The sequence below is a fragment of the Trachurus trachurus genome (assembly GCF_905171665.1).
Source record: "Trachurus trachurus genome assembly, chromosome: 7".
NCBI classification, from domain to species: domain Eukaryota; kingdom Metazoa; phylum Chordata; class Actinopteri; order Carangiformes; family Carangidae; genus Trachurus; species Trachurus trachurus.
In genome coordinates, this window is record NC_139901.1 from 33,882,032 (window position 1) to 33,906,205 (window position 24,174).

The 24,174-nt window shown below is 38.0% G+C and overlaps 2 protein-coding genes across 5 annotated transcripts in view; both read left to right on the forward strand.

The window, feature by feature from the left end:
* The window catches only part of hnf4a (hepatocyte nuclear factor 4, alpha), a 39,349-nt gene extending 34,833 nt beyond the window's left edge, over positions 1-4,516 (forward strand). For all 4 annotated transcript variants that reach the window (XM_083975333.1, XM_083975334.1, XM_083975335.1 and 1 more), the window contains exons 9-10: positions 1,601-1,720; positions 4,298-4,516. In XM_083975333.1, the coding sequence (XP_083831459.1) occupies positions 1,601-1,720; positions 4,298-4,440 (263 nt within the window). In that variant the 3' untranslated portion in view covers positions 4,441-4,516. The remainder of the gene's footprint in view (positions 1-1,600; positions 1,721-4,297) is intronic.
* Positions 4,517-8,168: 3,652 nt separating this feature from the next.
* ttpal (tocopherol (alpha) transfer protein-like) lies at positions 8,169-20,472 on the forward strand. The gene is made up of 6 exons (XM_083976318.1): positions 8,169-8,301; positions 10,853-11,092; positions 11,374-11,617; positions 13,626-13,819; positions 15,027-15,137; positions 20,061-20,472. Exons 2-6 carry the CDS (start codon positions 10,874-10,876, stop codon positions 20,346-20,348), a joined length of 1,056 nt encoding a protein of 351 aa, XP_083832444.1. The 5' UTR covers positions 8,169-8,301; positions 10,853-10,873; the 3' UTR covers positions 20,349-20,472.
* Positions 20,473-24,174: the final 3,702 nt, after the last annotated feature.

Below are 24,174 nucleotides of genomic sequence, written 5' to 3' on the forward strand. Positions count from 1 at the left end.
GAAGCTGTTAAAGGGATAGTTTAACACCCAAAATTCAAATGTCCCTCATTATCTCCTCCCCCTCATGTGGACTAAGAGCTGGGAGAAGTTTCAGAGTCCTCCGTGGCTTCTCTGAGTTACAGGGGGTCTCGGCGTAGCAGTGCATGTCCATATAACGGTTGCTAATGGATACCAACTGTCTTCGTAACAAAAAGACACACCAAAAAACATCCAAATACCTCCATGCTGCTCGTATGTAATGTCCCTCTTGTATTGAAGCCCCGAAATGAGAAATTGTCCCGAAAAAAATGAAATAAGGAAGCTTCGAGAAGCTTCCTCTACAAACAAACTTAAAATATAGACTTATTTAATTTTTTTCGGAACAATTTCTCATGTCGGGGCTTCAATACAAGACGGACATTACATACGAGCAGCATGGAGGTATTTGGATGTTTTTTGGTGTGTCTTTTTGTTACGAAGACAGTTGGATGGTGTCGTCCAGGTATTGGTGAGGGGGCTGGGCTTAGTTGTGACATCACAAAGTGACAGGAAGTCCTGACGGCGGTTTTAAGGCTCAGTTTCTGAATACTGTGTGTATCTCTCTGAGACTTTCACAGTATTAATATAAAGTCTAGATCTAAATTATACAGCTCCTTCAACCACTCGGCTCCTCTGATAACTTAATATTAAAACTAGGCTTTAATTCCCTCAGATATAATGGATCTCTACAACTATATATCCTGTATCCATTTGCTTTTGCTTTTTAATTGTATGCAAATGTAAATGCTCTTAAGTCTGTTTTGTTTTTTGTTACCATGTCTACTACTGTACTTTTCTTGTCCCTTTATGTCGAGCTGTTGTAATAACATTATTATAGAACCTAGATCTGATCTATAATCAATGGACACCTCACTTTTACCACTTTTTTCTAGAATTTTTTTTACCACTTTTTTCTAGAATTCTTTACCACTTTTTTTTTTAGAATTTATTTTTTTTACTTTTTTGAGAATTTCTTTTACAGTACCACCTTTTTCTAGAATTTTTTACCACTTTTTTTAGAATTTTTTGTTTGACTTTTTTTGATAATTTTTTTTGCCACTTTTTTCTAGAATTTTTTTTTACCACTTTTTTTATTTTTTTATTAGGTTTTTTTTCACCATTTTTTTCTAGAATCTTTTTTTTTTTTTACTTTTTTTTATCCATTTACTTTTGCTTTTTAATTGTATGCCAATTGAAATGCCTTTTTGTTTGTTTGTTTAGTTTTTTGTTACTGTACTTTTCATGTTGAGCTGTTGTAATAACAGTATTACAGAACCTAGATCTGATCTATAATCAATGGACACCTCACTTTTACCACTTTTTTTTAGAATTTTTTTTTACCACTTTTTTCTAGAATTTTTTTACCACTTTTTTTTTTAGAAGTTTTTGTTTTACTTTTTTTGATAATTTTTTTTAACCACTTTTTTCAAGAATTTTTTACCACTTTTTTGAATTTTTTTTTAGGTTTTTTTTCACACTTTTTTTCTAGATTTTTTTTTAACTTTTTTTATCCATTTACTTTTGCTTTTTAAATGACGACTGTGTGTGTGTGTGTGTGTGTGTCTGTCTGTGTGTGTTTCAGGTTCGGCCAACGAAGCTCCTCACGCTCCTCACTCGCTGCACCCCCACCTGGTCCAGGACCACCTGAGCACCAACGTCATCGTCAGCTCCATGCCCACGCCCATCCACAGCAGTCAGATCTGTGAGTGCACCACACAAACAAAACATTTGGTGTAATAGCTGTTGGTGTTTTTTTTTCCTTTATCATTATTATTACTTTTATTATTATTATTATTATTATGTATTCTTAGTTATTTACTATTACCCACTGGATACTTGTATTAGGTTATTATTGCTGATTTGGTTGCTAGTAATAGCATCTAACAACGTATTAACCATTATATGTTCACATGAGAAGGTATGCTTTGTCTTCTATGTGTTTTTTTTGGTGTGTGTGGGTTTGTGTATATATATGAGATGGATGAACTGAAGAAAGAAATCAAAAAATCAAAAAAAAGAAAAAGCAAGTAACCAAGCTCATGTGTGTTGGTGCTAATAATGATATACTAATTTCCATAGCAGCAAATCTATTTTTTGATTAATTGAGTGTACAAATTAATCAAATGTTTTTTATTTGTTCAAAAATGGACCTTTACAAATGTATTATTAGTTAAAAAAACGCATAGAAGACAAAGCATACCATCTCATGTGAACATATGATGGTCAATACGTTGTTAGATGCTATTACTAGTAACCAAATCAGCAATAATAACCTAATACAAGGATCCAGTGGGTAATAGTAAATAACTAAGAATACATAATAATAATAATAAAAGTAATAATAATGATTAAATATAATCAGCAAATCTATTTTTTGATTAACTGAGTGTACAAATGAATCAAATGTTTTTTATTTGTTCAAAAATGGACCTTTACAAATTTATTATTAGTTATTAAACTTATTATATGTATAATTATTTAAAAAAAAAAGAAAGAGTACACTACAGAAACATCCTTCAATGTGTAGCACAGACGTTGTTGTGTGTTGTGTTGTGTTGTGTTGTGTTGTGTTGTGTTGTGTTGTGTTGTGTTGTGTTGTGTTGTGTTGTGTGCAGACGTTTAGTGGTGGTTGCGCTGACACAGTTCAGTTCTCGGCTCTACGTGGCCGAGTTGCAGAGTATAATCCTCTCAGTTCTTCATGGGAACTAATCTGGCTTATTTTGTCAAAGGGAACTTCTGTTATTCTTTCTTAACATGTTTAATGCTCTGAGAAATTTCACAAAAGTGCTTATTATTCCTTTATCTTTAAAAAACAGTTTGGTCCCAGGCAGCCAGGACATGTTATCCACCACTTTCCGGAGAATGATGCTGGGTGTCGCCATGACGCTCCATTCCACCGTTAGGCTGACTGGTTGATAGACATCGGCCGTGACTTTATTTATAATCATCACGTAATTTTAATGAGAACAATACGGACGAGATTTTAGCTTTATGTCACATTTTCACGTCACTATACACTGCAAAAACTCAAAATCTTTCCAAGAATATTTGTCTTATTTCTTGTCAAAATGTCTCATTTCTAGTCAAAACTAATCTCTTTCCACTTTAAATAAGACTCATCACCTAAAAATGAACTTGTTTTTAGATCATTTTCACTTGTTTCAAACTAATTTTCACTTGAAATAAGTAGAAAAATCTGCCAGTGAAAGCAAGTTTTTTGTGCTTGTAATAAGAAAGAAAAACTTGCTCCACTGTCAGATTTTTCTACTTATTTAAAGTGGAAAATTTGCTTGAAAAAAGTATAAAGTGTCTAAAAACAAGCTGCTTTTTAATGTGTTGAGTCTTATTTTAAGTATAATTAGATTTATTTTGACCAGAAATGACATTTTGACTAGAAATAAGACAAATATTCTTGGTAAGATTTTGAATTTTTGCAGTGTATCACCGTTGTGACTACTCTGATGTTTATGAAGTCTATAAAACGAATCGTTGAACAAACATTTTAGATTAGCTGGGCTAACTGTTAGCTGTTAGCCGTTAGCAGTGTCAATAAACAATAACTCAATAAACGGTCCATGAAAAAAATATTTTCTCCAGCGGATATCCTAGTTCCAACATGACTGAGCTAACTGGAGTAGTTTCATGTCGTGTCCCACAACGGGAGGGTTTTAACAGCTGACGTCCTGATGTTAGCTTAGGTGCTGTTAGCTGTCAGCAGCAGCTAAGCTAACAGCTACGATAACCATGACTAATTACAAAAACGTGCACACAGAAATAGTAATGTTTGTTCAATAATTAGTTTTATAGACTTAACAAACATCAGATTTAGTCAAAACGGTTTTAGCAGCCCGGAGCCCCCACATTTGGTACCTACACCGGTGGCTAACGCTACCAGTTAGCCGCTAACGCTACCAGTTAGCCGCTCGCTAGAATGCTACTTAGTTTGTTTGTTTTTTCTCTTTATTGACAAGCAAGTAGAGTACAATAATGTTTTTAGACAAAAAATAGATATGAAACAAGGTAATAATCAGGCGATTCGGTAATAAAAAAAACAAAACAATAACAATTAGAAGAGGAGAGAAACAAACAAAAAAAAAAAAAAAAAAAGAAAAAGGGTACATACATTGGTCACGCATAGAATACAGCCAGAATGCTACTAAAACCGACTTCCGTTGTGGTGTGACGCAATGGATCATGGGGAAATAAAGTGGTGGATAGCACAGGATGTGTAAATGTACGGCTGCTAACGCTGCTCTGTTTCTCTCTTTGTGTTCTTCAGCCACTCCTGAAACCCCGATCCCCTCTCCGCCCGCCGCCTCCAGCTCAGAACATTACAAAATGGCTGCGGGCGTCATCGCCACGGCGCCCAAGCAGCCCACATCCATCCCTCAGCCCACCATCACCAAGCAGGAGGCCATCTGAGCCTCTCTCCGTCCTCATTCCTTCACTTTCTAGTTCTGTTATTTTTTATGATGTTAAACCAGAACCAGGGTGTCGCACTGCAAAAAGTCAACATCTTCCCAAGAATATCTGTCTTATTTCTTGTCAAAACTAATCTCTTTCCACTTAAAATAAGACTCATCACCTAAAAATGAACTTGTTTTCAGACAATTTTCACTTGTTTCCAACAAATTTTCTCTTGAAATAAGTAGAAAAATCTGCCGGTGAAAGCAGGTTTTTTGTACTTAGCTCCACGATCAGATTTTTCTACTTATTTCAAGTGAAAAATGCTTGAAAGAAGTAAAATGTGTCTTAAAAACAAGCTGCTTTTCATGTGATGAGTCCGATTTTAAATATAATGAGATTTGTTTTGACTAGAAATCAGACGAATATTCTTGATAGATTGGTAAGATATTTCAGTTTTTGCAGTGTGTGTTTTCTATGTAAGTTTATTAAAACGCAGTCGGCGGTGAAGCTGTAAACCGGACTGAAACTATAAAAAAGTAGCTAAACTAAAAAAACACATAGAATGTAATTTACATTTACTACGTCTCTTTGTTGAGTTCTCTCATGCAGCTGCAGCCGAGCGTCGCGCTTCGGCCAAAGCCTTAAAATAAAATAAAATAAAATAAAACTACAAGAGATGAAACTTTCCAGGCAAAACTGTCGTACATTATTGTAAATATAGTTTGTTATTGGGTGACATCACTTCCTGTTAGCGTGGCAGCGTGTCAGTACTTTATGAATGTTACAGCAGGCCTTACAATGTCTCTAGTGTTGCACAGTATTTTTGTTTTTTTGTTTTATGTTTATTAGTGATAAAATGGTTTCGACCATGAACTCAGAGAAGTTTTTTTTTTTTTTTTCTATTATCAAAACTGGAAATTCCTTGAATGAGTTCAGCTGTTTTGAGGAGTCTCTTTATTAATATTCTGTGACAAGACTAAAAATTGTTTTGGTTTTGTTTTTTTAAGCTGGAAAATTCATATTTTACAGTCGTCAAATGTTAACATGTTGAAATTTGACACCAAGACGTCTTGGTGAAGCTCTGTGGTGCCACTTTGTAAAAGTCCCGTGCAGACACACTGAGGAAGTTTCCCAATAATATTATGTTGTATTGGTTTTTAAAAATATATATATTATATTTTTTGTTTAGTACTTTTTGTCATTTGGTTTAACTGATGGAATAAATTGTGCCTTGTGACCTGTAACTGCCTTTCAAACGCAGGAAATGTTTTCGCCTTACAATGTGAACATGAATTAATAAATCTCAAGATCTATTTTTACATTTTCTTCAGGTCATATTTTATATTAACTGTGATTATGAGTGGAAGTTGGATCACACAACAACAGCAACATCAGATTAGACATGTTGGAGGTAAAAAAAAAAAGGAAAAGAGAAGTGGGTCCAACGTGGCAGTGCTGCCTGGTCACTGATAGCGTCTTGCAACATGTTGCTTCACGGTGATAAACGGCCATAAAATCATTACAGATAGCAGCACTGATTCAAGATGACGACACGAAGGCTGTTCCTCTAGACCAGCGGTTCTCCACTAGTCTCACTCTGGGCTCCACATGTTCCCATGGTCATTAAGATTTCTTTTTTTTAAGCCTTTAAAAACTCATTTCAGAGCACATGAATGAAACTGAGGAGTTACCATGACAACTGCGTGTACGGAAGTGAATAAAAAAATATCAAACTGCACAAAATGGTGACCAACAAAATGATAGATTTGACTTCTAATGCATCTCTGCATTCAGAGCATGTTCACTAAAGTGAATAAATATCAAATTGCACAAAATAAAGACCCACAAAACAAAACAAGATTCACTGCATCAGGCCACATTAATAAGAAACTGATATCTTTGCATTCAGAGCAAATGGAGCAAATAATAAGAAAGTGAGGAGGAGCATTACAACTGCATGTGTTCACGTGTCTCGTGCCTTTTTCAAAATAAAAGACATGTCCAACATCAGATGTGCATTAAATATTATTTACTTTTTTGACCAGCTGTCCACGACCCATCCAGAACGGGTCCCGACCCACCAGTTGAGAACCACTGAACTAGATTATGTTGGAAAGAACCAGAAACTAGTGTTAAAGTGTTGAATTCAGACATGAAGTTTCACCTCTGGAAACAGCACAATGCAGTTTTCTATACAGTTTTCTCACCAAAACACAAAACATGTGCATAAATAAAACGATATTAGTTAGTGAGGTATATTTATTTTAAATATTTTTTAGATTAGATTAGATTAGATAAAACTTTATTCATCCTGAAGGAAATTCTAATGCCAGGGTGCTCCGAAAAGGAAATGTGCAACAGAAATGAAACAAAGAGGAAATATATGATAAAATATGTCCTACAATGTCTAAAACAATAAAATAATGCAGAAAGGAACGGCATAAACATAATTTAAAAACGAGGCATACAGTATGGTTGTATTTTCAGATTTGAAGCAGTGAACATTCCTACAGACAGATACTGAGCTGAGCGAGGCAGCAGGTAAACTCTGCCACCTGCTGCCTGCAAGTGCAACTGATACATCCCATCTGTTCAGGAACATTATGATAATAAAAGACATTAAAAGGTCACATTAATACTCTGTTACAGAACTGATTTATGGACAAAACATGAAATATAACCTGTGCAGGGAATACAGAAACTGAATACAGGTGTTCACACAAAGTTCTGTGTGTCTGTGTTGGTCGGTGCTGCTGCATCCATCTATAATTATACAGGAACTGCCTTTAAACACGGTTTAACACGATGAATAAACTGATGCTAATAATAATGGATCGTTTCATATTGATACATAAAATCGCAGTGTCTCTTATTGAATCAATCCACACAACAAGGAGGCACAGACGAAGAGGATGCCCCCTAGTGGTTAAAGGGAAGATATTAAATCATGTTTCAAAAAAAAAAAAAAAAAACATATGCAAAACATAAGATATGAGGGAATGAAATAAAATAAACAAACACCAAATAAACAGAGAGAAAAAGAAGGAACATACACTTAAAGTAAAGTAAATTAATGAGAATTAAAAGGTTGACTTCATCATTAGTCATCATTTTTGACACTGAATAGAGGTCTTTGGCTAGTTTGGTCTCCATGAATTTTAGGGACCTACGGTAGCCTATGTAATATAAAGTTGAAATTAATTTAGGAAGCATGTGAAAACGGGAGAGATATTTGGCTTTATGAATAAAGAATTTGGCTAAGATTAGTAAAACATTTATCATTAAGTCAAATTGTTTGTCTTTTTATAAGCAGAGTGCAGGAGCTCAGTTCGCTCTAATGTTGCTTTAAAAGATTCAAATTCACTGAAACTGTGCGAATTTTACAAAAAGATACATTTTAAAAACTTTTTTATGAAATGAACGCATTTTAATAAAAAAAACACGTTTCTTAAATTAACGCATTTTTAATACCTTTAATTTAAATATTAAAATACGTTTGAGAAGGACACTGTCACAACATCACGGAGAAACGGGAGTTTTGTCCGTGTTTATTTGATAATATAATACATCCATGGTTTATTTGATGTTCATTATGCGACAGTTCGTGCTCTGCTACTTTCCGAGGGGCCGTGAACGCACCACCGCCGTCAAAACAACACACTTCCGGCTCTGCCGCGTCACGTGTCTGAAACGGACCAATCACGGAGCGCCGTTCATCCTCTAACCCGGAAGAAGGTTTTTCCTAAACAGCTCGGTTGTGATTCTCGACGTCGCTGCAGATTTTTTAACTTGTTTTTATTTTTAACCTGTTTTTTTTTTCTCCGATGGAAACTGAGAAACAGAGTTCAGCCCGGTGGTAGAAGCTCCCGCTGCTCGGTAGGTGTGTGTGTGTGTCTATCCTCCGTGTGTGTGTGTGTGTCGCAGCGGTGGATGTGTGAGGGTCAGTGTGATGGAGTGACTCACTGCTCAGCTTTGGTTTGGTTTGATTCTTTTCTCTTCATAGGAAACATTAATGTCCAATACGAGTCGACCAGTTTAGATATATAATATAATACATCCATGGTTCAGATAGATTCTAGTTGTTGTGTCATAATGAGACAAATCTTCATGTTGTGGTGCTGTATTTGGAATATCAGAGCTACAACACAACATAACACAATCAGAACGGTTCAATCAAAGATGTTTTATCTTCATGTGTGGGGTCTGTCACAGATAAAAAACAAAAAAAAAATCTGTTGAGATTTATGTGTGTAAATCTTTCTGTGTACCACCAGGCTTTAGCTTTAGAGGCGTGAGTGAAGCTGAATCATTATATTATAACGAGGAGGAGCAGATTCACCTCAGTGTTGTTTCCATGGATGTACTGGTATTATATTATATTATATTATATTATATTATATTATATTATATTATATTATATTATATTATATTATCAGTGTTGTTCCTGCAGCTCTGAGCTACTTCTGTGTTACAGCAGGTTCTCACAGTCTGGTCTGCGGACCCTCAGGGGTCTATGAGGCGGCTCAACAGGTCCACAACTGTTTATTGAAATTTTACCACATTTATCTGGAATTGTTTTTTGTTTTGTTTTGTTTTTTTCAGAAATGTTACAATTTTTTTCCTAAACTGAAGAAAGAGATCTCTGCACACTTAGATCTATGCAATCTCACTTTATTAAAAGCTAAGCTTTCGGTGTCAGACGACCTTCATCAGAGCTCAGTTTGGACACTTGATGCCTCCAGCACCTCAGCAAAGAACCAGCCGGGTGAAGCGGCAGCCCCCTTTTTGCATATACCCTTTTTTTTTCTAGGAATTTTTTTACTGTTTATTTTTCTTTTTTAAATCTTACCACTTTTCTCTAGTAGCTAATGGTTAAATGTATTTGGAGAAATTATATCAATCTCTCTACAATATTTCCCAAGAATTCAAGCCATTGGCCCTAATTAATTTAAGTTAAGGCCACTGTGCTCCGAGTAAAAACAAAAGTTAGTATGGAGCGCTGTACACATTACCTCTTCTCCCAGTGTGAACATCTGATGGATGGACGGAGGGATGGACGGATGGAGCTTCTTCCTGCAGCATCATTAGTGATGCTCACAGATTTTAACCATGAGCATCACTAATATGATACTAACAATTAGTAACGTAGTATAATGAGTTTACCAGAGTTTCTGCTTCTTCTGTGTGAAATTATGTGCATTTGTTACATACAGAGAGTCCAGGTTTTGAAAAGGGTTTAAGTTCACTTTATAATGGAGTATGTTAATTTCTAGGCTCCTACAGTATTTGTGTGCAGATAAATGTTAAAAATGCTAAAGACTAAAAATCGAGATAATCGGCAATATCGTAGAATCGCAATTTAAATCGAATCGCCATCCAAAAAATCCTAGAAGAATCGAATCGGGAGAAAAGCATATCGTCCCAGCCCTAACGTTAACTCAGAAACAATGTCAGAAAATCTGAGATCTGATATTTCGTCATACACCGATGTAGCCTACTTTAATGCAGAGGATATAGAAATAACAACTTATTCTGAATGTTTACTCTTGTGGTTTATTTCAGTGGTTCTCAAAGGTTTTTACATCAAGGACCCTAAATTGACACAAATTAGACCATGGACCCCCATTGGACAACATTTTGAAGTAAATGCCAGAAATACACAAATATTTGTTCTGAGAAGAATGTTACATTTTTAGTCAATGTACAACATTCAAATTAGGGCCAATGGCGTGATTTTTTGGAAATATTCCAATCCAATCCAATTTATATTTATTGGATTTATATTATAGAGAAATTTCTGGAAAAAAGTGGTACAATTTCTCTAAAAACATTTAAACATTTCTAGAACAAGTGGTAAAAATAAAAATTCTGAAAAATATATATATTTTTTAAATTCTAGAAAAAAGTGGTAAAATGTTTTCAAATTTTTTTTTTAATTCTAGAAAAAGTGGTAAAAATTTCTTTAATTTTTTTTTTTTAAAGCGGGAAAAAAAGAGAGGTAAAAATTTCTCAAAAAACTATAAATTCTAGAAAAAAGTGGTAAAATTTCTAAAAAAAAAATTTATTCTAGAAAAAGTGGTAAAAATGTCATTTTTTTTTTTTTAAAGGGGGGGGGGGGGAATAAAAAAATTCTCAAAAAACTATAAATTCTAGAAAAAAGTGGTAAAATTTCTCAATTTTATTTTATTCTAGAAAAAGTGGTAAAAATTTCTTTAATTTTTTTTTTTAAGCGGGAAAAAAAGAGAGGTAAAAATTTCTTAAAAAACTATAAATTCTAGAAAAAAAAAGTGGTAAAATTTCAAGACAAAGTTGGGGGCCTCCTTAAACCCTCTCAAGGACCCCTGGGGGTCCCTGGACCCCACGTTGAGAACCAGTGGTTTATGTGATGCATGTTCATTCATATTGACCCTCTGACCTCTTGTTGCAGACAGCTCCTCCCAGTCCGTCCATGGACGATCAGCACGAGTCCATCGACCTGCGGTCTCCTCCGGTGGAGCCGTTGCCGTCACCGTCGGCGACCGGCCACGGCTGGTTCCCGCGGCCGCCGCCGCCCGTGTACCGCTGCACGCTGAGCAACGAGCTGGTGGCCAAGGCCCGGGAGGAGCTGCAGGAGAAACCAGAGTGGAGGCTCAGGGACGTCCAGGCTCTAAGAGACATGATACTAAAGGTATTACTACTGTTTACTACTATTACTACTACTACTACTACTACTACTACTAGAAACCAGAGTGGAGGCTGATCTTTTCTTTTCTTTTGCTTTTTTACATTTTGACATAACATGTTACAGCAGTAGGTAGTATACAGAGCTGCAGTCTAGCTCTAGACAGTACATACAGATTACGTGTGTGTTTAAACTTCTCCTTCTGCTTCATGTCGGTTTAACCCACTGAGCAGAATAAAACCGGTCTGATCTGGTTCTGACCGGTTCTCTCCCTCTCTGTCCTGTAGGAGCAGCCCAACCTGCGGACGCGTCTGGACGACTCGTTCCTGCTGCGTTTCCTGCGAGCGAGGAAGTTCGACTACGACCGCGCGCTGCAGCTGCTGCTCCACTACCACGCCGGCCGCCGCGCCTGGCCCGAGCTCTTCACCGACCTGAAGCCGTCCACGGTGAAGCACGTCCTCGACCTCGGCTTCCTCACCGTGCTCCCGCTGCCCGACCCCAGCGGCAGGTACATCCTCTGTCTCCGCCCAGGTCAGTTAAAGGACAGTTACACTTTCTATCAATTGTCACACAATTTTTGGTAATTGAGACACAAGGGTTAGGGTTTAACCGCGCAGGAACTGCGCAAAATTTTGCATTGAAGTCAATGGGACGAAAGAGCGAAAAAGACCAATCATTGGAGCTTTTCAAACGTCTACTGCTCAGGCATACTTTCACCTAGAGACTCCATTTAAACTTTAAACAGTAGACACAAGTCTTGTGTATTGTCGTATTACTCCACGTTTTGATAGGTCATATAGTTTTTGATCAATCCCTGATCAATGACCATGATCATTTTTGGAGAAATTATGAGATTATAATGGGTGTGTATTGCACGGAATGTTCGTGTCAGAGTGGGTGACATCATCGGTTAGAGTGGGAGAGATGCCAGAAAAACTCCAGATTTTTTCTCTTTCCAAACTCGGCCCGGCCACAATTTACACTCTACACACATAATTTTTTCAGAATTTGTAATACAAACTTGTTATCTCTCTCATCATCTGCTCAAAATATCAGAGAGACTTACAGAATTTAAACTCTGAGCCTCTAAGTGCGGCCACGTCTGTCTCTGCTCCTCATTGAGTCCAATATAAATATTTTCTGAGAGAAGCAGAACGGCCTGATGTTTTAAAACTGCCAGCGTCGCCAAAATATTTACTGTAGAAACACCAAATCGTACCAAAAGTTTCAGTAAGTCCTTAGAGCAACGTTGATCTGTGTTTTGTTCTGATAGGAGTTACCGTTTTCTCACCCTAAGCCTAATTGTGAGACCGGTGCAGAGGCAGAAAATGGCTCTTTTTCTCCACGTTTCTGTCTGCCTCAGCCTGCGGGGGCCCCTATCGCCGTGGTAACCTCTTTGATCCTCAGGCCAGAGCTCGTTAACTTCATAAACAATCCACCTGGCGCTCGTTTAAATGTTTATAAACACCGACACAGCTAAATCAGACTGACACAGGATGCAGCTCATAGTCACACACACACACAGACTCTAGAGCCAGCTTCATGTGATTACAGTCACACACACACACACACACACACACACACACACACACACACACACACACACACACACACACACACACACACACACACACACACACACACACCTTCATGTGATTAAAACACAGTTAACGTGCAACAGAATTTAAACTTAAACCATGATTTAATCTGGTTTTAAAGTTAAACCTTGTTGGTGTCAAATGCGTCAAATGCCTCTGGTGGGAGCAGCTGATAGAGTCCCCCCCCAGCTGAAAGCAGCCCACCCCACCAGCCAGAGGGTCCAGGGCCATAGGGACTGCAGTGGAGGAAGGCTGCCTTAACACCCTGCACAATGGCACCCAGTACACAGAAGTTAGACAGGACCAGTCAGCCCATCACCTGGTCCGTTCAACAAATCAGTTTATGCTACTGTGATTTATGTAGCCTAGTTAAATACTACAGTAATCATCATAGTGTATTGGCAGGAAAGACCATTTAAATCTGTATCAAATATCCATTAATGAATTAATCGATAATTTGCATGTTGGTCTTGGTTAAGTACCACCTTGAAAAAAAAACAATGTTTTGTTGCTTTAGCTATTCAGTCATTCAATGGTATACTAAAATCCATGTGAAAAAAATGCTTCTCGCTGTTCTCAGGTCAAATATTTATATGCGATTAAAATGCAATTAATTGCGATTAATTAATTACAAAGCCTCTAATTAATTAGATTAATTGTTTTAATTGAGTCCTGGCCCTATTACACAAGATAAACACACACACACACACACAGTTAACCTAATGTGATTACAGCTCCTCCATATCAGTGCTTATAGAAAGATGATCATGTGTCTGTCTGATCAGCTCTGTCTTGACCTTAAGATCGTGGGTTTGATTCCCATGTTGACAGAGATGGCAAAATCGGCAGTAGCCCCATGGCCCATTCAAAATTTCCCGAGAGGAAATTTTCTAGTTATTATTATTATTGTTATATCTGTTGTGCGCCCGCTCCGTTGTCAGGGAAGTGGAAACCCAACGACTACCCGTTCGTGGACAACGTGCGAGCGATCTACCTGACCCTGGAGAAGCTGATCCAGCCGGAGGAGAACCAGGTCAACGGCATCGTCATCCTGGCCGACTACAGCGGCGTGGGCATGTCGCAGGCCTCCAACCCCGGCCCCTTCCTCGCCAAGAAGGTGGTGAGCATCCTGCAGGTCAGTGACGTCATCAGAGCTGTCTGTATTTAAAGGGATAGTTCAACATTTTGGCAAATTAATCTCTATAGACATAGCAGTTTGTTACCTTAAAGCAGAAGTAAGCGATCCGGTCGTTTTGGCTAATGCTTCGTTCCAGGCAGGCTTTTGAAACCATTGTACCTTATCTCTATATATATGTCTCTATATGTTACCGAATCACTTTGCACTTTATCTCTTTATTTTTTTCTCATTTCTGTTCATTTTGCTCATGTAACATTGATTATGTTGCACTTTATCTCTTTTTGTTTCTATGTCTATTTGTTAGCCATTGAAATTTGTCTTGTTGTAATTTGTTATAGGGATGGAACCTATGTACAAGCCAACCGGCTTCGTTCCCTCCTTGCACCATTGAAATTTGTGCGCTAAATAAATAAACTCTAAACTCTAAACGTGCATCAGTGGTTTTGCATGAATTTCCCTCTAAAACTTTACTTTACTTTATTGTTTTATTGTACGTGGACAGTCCCAATTAATCAACTGCATTAAATACAGTAAAAAGGGCAGCTTTAGCCAGCGTGGCTAATATCCTGCTGTAGTCCCCGGCCAGATGACAATGGGCATCCTAAAAAAACAACAACAACAATATATTACAACACAATGATTAAAAAGAATCACTAGGGAAAGGATAGAACAGGTAGGCATCAGTACAATCATGCAGAGACAGCACATAGAAACATACAAGAGCAGCACATGCAATATACCAGTAATCACACACAATAGGCTACATCAGCACATTCTGGGATGCAGACAGACAGGGGTGCATGCAGATACAAACAACAAAACAACTCTGTGTGGTAACGTTGTGTTATTATCTCATAGCGTGGTGAATGTGCAGCTCACAACTTGTCCACCAGAGCGTTGTGGAGTTGTTGGATTGTGTATTTGATGAGTTTGATGAGAGAAACCAAGAAATCCCATAATGAGCCTCCGTAGCGTTGCTCTGAGCAGCTCACGGCTCTGCTCCGCCGTTCTAAAAATTGCTTGCACCGACAATTAAAGGTAACGAACCTACTGCTATGACTATAGGGATTATGGTGATGGGCCAATTTGACAAAATGTTGAACTATCCCTTTAATGCTAATGTTGTTTTATTTATTGTTAATGACACATGAGTGAATCCGAGTGTCCCTGAACGCCTCTCTCTCTCTCTCTCTCTCATTCTCAGGATGGGTTTCCAATCAGAATCAAGGCCGTTAACATAATTAACGAGCCGAGGATTTTCAAAGGCATCTTCGCTATAATTAAGCCGTTCCTGAAGGAGAAGATGGCAGAGAGGGTGAGTATTGTCTCTCTGACTCCTTTGTGTTCAACAAAAGCTGTTTTCACTCATGTGTGTGTCTTTTATCTGCGCATAACGACCCGGTTCATCAGGAGGAGAAATGGAAAAGCAAAACGTTTTTCAGACCAACACAAATACAAACGCTACTAGGTTTCTGGCTGCTTTGTTGATTTAAATGTGCAATTAATTATTTTTTTATTAAAGTGGGAGCAGCAGGAAGAGTTGATGGGTCAGACGGACCAGAAACATCTGGCTCTTCAGCTTCTAATGAGACTAAATAAAGAGTTCATTATCCAATCAGCTTCATTTATAGAGAACGTTTCCAAAAAACACAAGAGTTTAGCAAAGTGCTGCACAGTGATTAACAGACAGGACGCTGAGCACTAAATGGTTAAGGAAACATGTTTGATTTTTTTTTTATATTTATTTTTAGTTTGTTCCTGTTTGCGTCTGTAAATAACATAAACAAGTTGAAAAAACACAAAAGCATAATAGGCAAGGCAAGGCAAGGCATCTTTATTTATACAGCGCATTTCATACGAAGGCAACTCAATGTGCTTTACATAAAGACAAAACATTAAAAAAAAGAAGCATAAGACAGAATAAAAACAAACAAAACACTAAAAACAGAGTTAAAAGCAAGAGCAAATAAAAGTAAAAGAAAAAAAAATAGATAAAGTTTTAAGTTCTCAGCTATAAGCACATGAAAAGAGAAATGTTTTTAACCTGGATTTAAAAGTGCTGACAGTTTAATAATGATACATATTCAAAAAGGAGTGAGAAGAAGCTGCTTATTGAATCCCACCCCCTTTTCCATAATAATCATAAATAAATCCATCACTTGTCCCACTTCCTTTCATAAATCCGTATTTGACTGAAGGTGAATCACAGCTGCTACAAATGAAAGCTTTCTGGTTCCTTAGAATGAGTTGTTACAAGTCGTTACAAATACATAAGTGGGCGACGCACCGAACCGAGGCGGCCATGTTGCATCGTGACCGTAGGTAACCACGGAAACGGCCTGTTAAAACTGTCACCACTGTGTAGTGTGAGGAAGGACGGAGGCACTGGTGTTGCATTCAGGTGCAGTCAGGCAGACGGCCGTCGGCAAACCAACTGGATGTCATTTTACTCCACCAGAGAAAGACGGTAAAACAATACCACATCACCATGACAACATGTTGTCAGACCACTTGTTTATCCTGTTACATGCAGCGTCTGTTGTCTGTCTGACATCTGCCCGATTTCACCTGAATGCAACATCAAGAATACGTTCAGATATGCAACCGCACCGCTAGATGGGGGGAATTCCTACATATTATACCTTTAACCTTCAAGTCTGAGGTGTTTAAATGACAGAAATCTGTTTTGATTAATGTAAATAAGCCTCAACTTGACTTAATCCATTATAATTAAACAAGATTTTATAGCCGATAAATCAAAAAAAAAGAAAAAACAGGTTTGTTTTCACTTTAAAATTGTACACAAAACAAATGAGACAGATAAATTAGTGCAAAACTATAAAATATTCACTGCTTTCAAAACAAAAACCCATAGACGCTTGTTTATCCTGTTACATGCAGCGTCTGTTGTCTGTCTGACGTCTGCCCCATTTCACCTGAATGCAACATCAAGAATACGTTCAGATATGCAACCGCACCGCTAGATGGGGGGAATTCCTACGCACTGGGGCTTTAATTGCCCTTCATTACGTTGTTTGTGTTATGTAATGAGAATTAAAAATAGAAATGATCAAAAAAACAAAATGGAGAAAAAAAAAGAGCAAGTAAAGAGCCTTAAAAGAACAGACGGATTAAAAAAATACAATAAACTGAGTAAAAAGACCAAACTCTGATGCCGAGGTAAAAGCCAAAGAATAAAAACCAGTTGGTCGTTAGTGGAGCGACGAGGAGGAAGAGGAGCTGAAGCTGAAGCTCAGATCCTGAGGGAGTTTAGATATTTAAGAGGTCAGAGATGTTTTGAGGAGCTGATCCGATAATGCTTTAAAAAACCAAACAATAAACAGTTCATCCTCTTTAAAACAAACAATAAACAGTTCATCCTCTTTTAGCTCAAAACTCACAGTTCCACCAAATATCCATCGTTTTATTCTGTAACTGTCCCTTTACTGTTCGGTTCGTGTCCAACTGTCCTGTAATGTCTGCATAAATGTTCAATAATAGAATAAATAAAAAAAACACTCAAATTTTTAAATTATTCTAAAATGGAGCCAGTGAAGGGATTGTGATCAATCAATCAATCAGGCAGCTCAAAGTGTTTTACATGATAAAAACGATGGACTTAGGGGACATACATACGGATATACAGAATAAAAATAAAATAAAATAGGTAAAGTATAATAGATAAATATGCAGAGTTTAATGTATAGATAGAGAGTCTAACAGATATCACCATGAAACTTCCCAAGTTTATCACTTACATTAAAGCAGAAGGAAGCGATCCGGTTGTTTTGGCTAATGCTGCGTTCCAGGCAGGCTTTTGTAACCGTTAATTACAGCTTCAAGTCACAACTTACGACTTTGTAGCGTTCCAGGCAACCCACTCGCGTTTTTCCTTCCTGTTGCACCTGTTTTACCTGTGAAAGTCACTATAACGGCCACTACCCATACACTTCCAGTGTTTGAGCTAAGCTAATTAGTAGGGATGCACGATAGTTATCGGTCCGATAATTATCGGCCCGATATCAGGAAATTATGACGTCATTTCGATAAATCCGATATCATAACTTATCGGCCCGATAAGATTTATTATATATTTTTTGTCAGCACTGCGGTATGGGTCGTTTTTTTTTTTTACCAAGCGCTCTCGCTCAGAGCGCTCTGCTCTACTCCTACAGGAGACCTGCGGCCTGCAGTGAATGCTGCGTTCAGGTGGCCTCCCTATAATCGGAAAAACAACTTTCTGACTGAAATCAGAATAGTCCCTCATTTCAGAAAACAACTCGTCAACTCGGTCATAATTTTGGTAGTTGCCGACTTGACTTGACTTATCCCAATTACCCTTATTACACATAAACCATAGAAATATGAACATAAAAAGGTCTGAAGAACGGCTCGCAAAACGGGAACAGGGAACTTCCGTCAACACCTGAACGCAGCACAATGTGTGTACTGGGTTTGTAAACACAACATGACGGCGCTAATGTGGGACGGTAATAAAGAAGACAGCTCGCTGGATATCTGTAATAAATGTTCAGAGGAAGCTCCACGAGGAGGGAAAAGTAGCGCGAGCAAACCTGGTCAGTCACCTGAAACATGACCGTCGCTCCGACGGAGTTTTTAAAGCTACGAGGACGATGCTAACGACGCTAGCAACATAAAGCTGACTGTAAGAAGCCACCGGGACACAAACACACAGACACACTCTCCCTCTCTCTCCCCCTCAACCACACACACACACACACACACACACACACACACACACACACACACACACACACACACACACACACTCACACACACACACACACACACACACACACACACACACACACACACCCCTGCACCCCCCCCCCCCTCACACAGACACTATGTCTGTCTGTCTCTCTCTGAAAAGTTATTCATTTGTGTGGAACCAGCCAAGCTTTTTTAACTTGTGGGATGCACTTTTCCCACTTTGTATTTATTCTAAATGAGTAAAATAAATAAATAAAAGAATGCAAAGTATTTGCATCAGTTCTAGAGTCTTTCATTTTTATATCAATAAGTAATGCAGCTTATTTAAATAGATGTTCATTTGAGATATCAAATAGTTTTGTCTGATATCTTTTAGCAAATGTTTGAAAGGCTTGTTAATAGAATATCTTCATTTAAAGAGTCAAAACTGTTTTTGGTTTGTTTATAGTATTGATGTCATGATATATGTTAGGTCCTCACTAGTCTTTTTTTTTATCTCCAAGTATGTTATCGGTTATCGGTTATCGGTATCGGCCTTCGGAAGCAGAAAGTTATCGGTTATCGGTATCGGTTTCAAAAAAATGTTATCGTGCATCCCTACTAATTAGCGACTTTAGGTGGAGGCAGGCTAACACTACCTATACACTTCCAGTGTTTGAGCTAAGCTAATTACGGGCGATACGGCTCTATCTCCCTTGTTACTGCACGCACAGTGGAAAGGATGGAGTCTATCTGCTGGTCATGGACTCGGGAGTGAGGCAAGACACGGAAAAAAAATGTTGGCGTATCCCTTTAAGACAATAAATAGTTTTATAAGCAGGGATGCAAACAGCGCGCCGAAAAGCGAAACTCGCTTTTTTTATGACCAAGGTGACTTGTGTGAATCGTTCAGATCCAAAGAGTTTTTGTTTTCGTCGCGCGTCCATTGTAGACGCGCGTCATGCGCGCTCATTAAAGCGGCGTGTATCCGCGTGCAGTCGGTGACGCCGTTTTTCCCCCCGTGCGCCACGGACATGCACGGTTCCCTACGTTGCTGTGTCAGGCAGGTGTTTCCTATGGAGCTCTGCCCCGTTTCAGAGGTGAAGGAAGCCCTAAGTGGAAAGACGTCGCCTCCGCGTGAAACTAACACATTATATAGGCCTATATGTCCATTACACACTGAATGAAACATCCCATGTCTTTATTTATTCAGTTTATTTTAATAGTAATAATTATGACTAACATTCAGTGAAGACCTAAAAATCAGTATTTCCAAAATTGAAATATTGCAAAGGATTTTTTTTTTAAGCATTTTTAATATAGAAATGTTGGCCTTCTGAAAACTATGTCTATCTATATGCACTCAATACTTGGTTGGGGTTGAACTACTGGAAATTGACTTTTTCCGTGATATTGTAATGTAATTATTATTGTCAATGGTGCTTGTATAAATGCGCTGCCTTCACTGTCCTCCTCTCTCCTCCTCCTCCTCCTCCTCCTCCTCCTCCTCCTCCTCCTCCTGCAGTACATCCTCCACGGCTCAGACCTGCGCTCTCTGCACCGCTCGGTGCCGCGCTCGGTGCTGCCGGTGGAGTACGGCGGTGCAGCGGAGCAGCAGCTGGACCTGAGCTCCTGGTCGCGGCTGCTGCTGGACTGTGAGGAGGAGTTCATCGTGGAGTTCTGTCAGCCCGACCCGCTGGAGGGACTCGAGCCGCGCGACGCCGCCGCGCTGCTGCACGGCGACGCCAACCCCGACCCGCCGGACGACGACGGCTTCAGGGGGCTGCGCTCGCAACTCTACTACTGCTACTGACCACACTTCCTGCTCCGCCTGCCAGACTCTACCCGGGGCGCGTTGCCAAGAGTTACACATCAGTTACCATACCAACAGTTACACATCAGTTACCATACCAACAGTTACACATGAGTTACCATACCAACAGCAGCAGCAGCAGCAGCAGCAGCAGTAACAACATCTGTAACATCTTTAACAGCTGTAACATCTGTAACGGCTGTAATCCACACCGAGCCCAGCTCCAGCCCAGACCACCTGTAGAAGCCCATTTCTGCCATTTAATGAAAAACACAGATGTAACAGATGTTAGTTTTTATCTCATCATTTTGAGTTATTATGTCATAGTTTTGACTTAGTATCTCGTCATTTTGACTTAATAACTCAAAATAATGAGATACTGAATCAAAAATGATGAGATAGTTATTAAGTCAAAATGACGAGATACTAAGTCAAAACTATGACATAATAACTCAAAATGGTGAGATAATAACTCAAAATAATTGGATACTAACATCTGTAACGGCTGTAATCCACACCGAACCCAGCTTCAGCTCCAGCCCAGACCACCTATAGAAGCCCATTTCTGCCATTTCATGAAAAAAAAAAAGATATAATAACTCAAAATAATGAGATACTTAATCAAAATGATGAGATAGTATCTGGTTATTTTGAGTTATCTCATCATTTTGATTCAGTATCTCATTATTTTGAGTTATTAAGTCAAAATGACGAGATACTAAGTCAAAACTATGACATAATAACTCAAAATAATTGGATACTAACATCTGTAACATCCGCTGCCGGTTTAATCTGGACCTCAGGTTGTCATGGAAACCCATTTCAACTGCTTGATGGAAAAAAAAAAGATATAATAACTGAAAATAACGAGTTACTAATATTATAGATAATAAGTCAAAATTATGAGATATAATTTTGACTTAGTATCTCATACTTTTTAGTTATTATCTCATTATTTTGAGTTATTATGTCACAATTATGACTTAGTATCTCGTCATTTTGACTTAATAACTCAAAATAATGAGATACTGAATCAAAATTACGAGATAACTCAAAATAATCATATACTATCTCATAATTTTGATTTAGTATCTCATTATTTTGAGTTATTATATCTTATTTTTTTTCATCAAGTGGCAGAAATGGGCTTCTATAGGTGGTCATGATGTTGCTCCTGTTCATACTGCTCCTCAAATGCACTTATTATATGATATGATATACTATAATATAAGAGATGAGGGATAATGAAAAACCCACAGTGATCATCAGTGTGTGAGCAGCTGAAGTCAAACTAAGTGGATATTTTCAAAGTTTCCTGTGTTTATTCAACAAAATTCATTCCATTTCGATTAAAAACACTTATTTTTACACTAAATACGAGCTGAAATGAATCTCTGTAATATACGTATATCTGTAAATATATATAAACGTTGGTGTTTTATCCCTCATCTCCTTCCACAGTAGAGCAGCGATCTCTGGACAGGAAACTAAATAAGTTTGTGTGTTTTTTTCTGTTTTAAAACCATGAACTGGTCTGTTATAAAAGTGTAAAAAGCAGCTTCTGTAACTAGGGATGTCACCATTATACATTTTCTTGGTACGATTATTGTCAGAAATAATCACGGTACTCCGATTATCACGATTATTATGCATTAATTAATTTCACAACACTATGAATGTGTAAAATCAAATTTAGCCTAGTCAAAATATAAATGTTTACACAAAATATTTCAAGTATCTATTAATATATGAGCAATTCTTAACCCCCAGGGGAAGTGTTTGAAATATTCAGGTCATAAATTGTCATCTATACCAAATGTTTGCATTTATTCTTATCGTTTTTTGTTTTTTGCTTCTTTTTTTTTAATTGACACGCTAACATTTAAATTCCTAACCATACAGTGTTACGTTAGTTAAATGGACCAGTATCGGTGCATTTACCCATGTTTTTGCACCACATCTGCCAATATGGCGCCAATATATCAAATTTTTGTGAAAGTGACGGTATTTAGGAATCTTTACGATCAATTAATTGTGGCGTTTAATAGGACGAATCTCCTTGTTGTTTACAACTACTTCCGGGTAGAAAACCAGCATGAGAACAATAGTGACGGACAAGAGTTTCGCTATATCTCATTTTTCATGTCACTATATCGCCGTTTAGACTAATCTGATGTTTGTAAAGTTTATAAAACCAATGATTGGACAAACATTACTATTTCTGTGTGCACATTTTTGTAATTAGTCATGGTTATCATAGATTAGCCAGGCTAACGGTTAGCTACCTGTTTAACTTTAATAACCCAGTGACTCAATAAACGCTCCATGAAAAAATATTTTCTCCAGCGGATATCTGAGTTCCAACATGACTGAGCTAACTGGAGTAGTTTCATGTCGTGTCCCACAACGGGAGGGTTTTAACAGCTGACGTCCTGCTGTTAGCTTAGCTACCGTTAGCTTAGCTACCGCTGTTAGCTTAGCTACCGTTAGCTTAGCTACCGTTAGCTGTCCCTGTCAGCTGCAGCCACTGATGCTTTCTAGACACTGTGATTCCCCCCAACTGAATAAATACAACACATAGCAACACAAAACACACACACAGAAATAGTAATGTTTCTTCAATCATTTCAGATTTGTCTAAACGGTGATAGGGAGTTAACAAATATGATATATAGCTAAACTCTCGTTCGTTACTGTTGTTCTCATTCAAATTACAGCTGGTTTTCTACCAGGAAGTAGAATGTAAACAACAAGGAGATTCGGTCTATACCACGATTAATTATGAAAACAAGTAATCGTGACATCCCTAATCTGTAACTCAAACTCCCTCATACTGTTATTTTAATGTTTATTCATCCTGATGTGCAGACAGGCGGTGCCATGGCCCCCTGCTGCTGCTGCTGCTGCTGCTGCCGACGTCGATGCGTCGCCTTAAACACTGTCGTTAATCAGTCGATGAGGCATCAGACGTCCCGTTGGAACCAAAGCAATATTTAGTTTTTAGTTTTCTGGTTCAGTATTTTCAGGCCTTTTGTTCAGCTGTTGTTGGTGTTTTTGTTGTTGCTTCTCTCCGGCTCGCAGAGGATTATTTTTCGAAGTTAGATAATCTGCCTTATGTTTTTATTTTATTATTTTTTTTGGGACCTTTTCTGACCTGTTTGCCTGTGTTTGATCACGCCGTCTTAACGCAGCGCCGCCACTCACACACACACACACACACACTCGGTCTGGTTTGTGCCAAATCTCCCACCAGACCATGTACAGTAACAGTACAGAAATGTGCAATAATAATAATAATAATAATGAAACTAATGATGATAATAATGATAATAACATTGGCTTGAATCGTTCTGTTGACTCTTTTTTTTATATATATATACAGTATATCATATATATACACACATATATATATTTTTATTTGAAGCATTGAAGCATGTCTGTGACTGGTCAGCTGTGTTAACTTGTGTTGCAGGATATTTATTGTTGGTGACGTAGACGGTGTAAAAGTAAAAAAACTCCAGCTGATAAAAGCAGTGCTGTGTGTGTGTGTTTTGTATGTGTGTGTGTGTTGTTGTTGGCTCCTTCTCTGCAGCCTCTGGGGGACTTGTGGGTATTTTCACAACATAATTGCAGCTGAGTTGAACAGAGTTTCCCAAACCGGACTCACGGGCCGAGGAGCAGAAATAGATTCATGTGAGAAGCTGAAGAACAAAAACAAAACTCTCTGTGCGTTTGATGAAAACTGGGTTTGCACGGTTTGTCCCTTTATGATTCTTACTATAACGCATTATTATATAAATCAAACTTCTTCTTTTTTTCCTTTATT

Bases quoted from the DNA above. Each gene is read 5' to 3' on its own strand.
- ttpal (XM_083976318.1), top strand. From the start codon at position 10,874: ATGGACGATCAGCACGAGTCCATCGACCTGCGGTCTCCTCCGGTGGAG. The intron at 11,618-13,625 runs GTCAGTTAAAGG...CTCCGTTGTCAG, and splicing joins CATCCTCTGTCTCCGCCCAG to GGAAGTGGAAACCCAACGAC. The intron at 13,820-15,026 runs GTCAGTGACGTC...TCTCATTCTCAG, and splicing joins AGGTGGTGAGCATCCTGCAG to GATGGGTTTCCAATCAGAAT.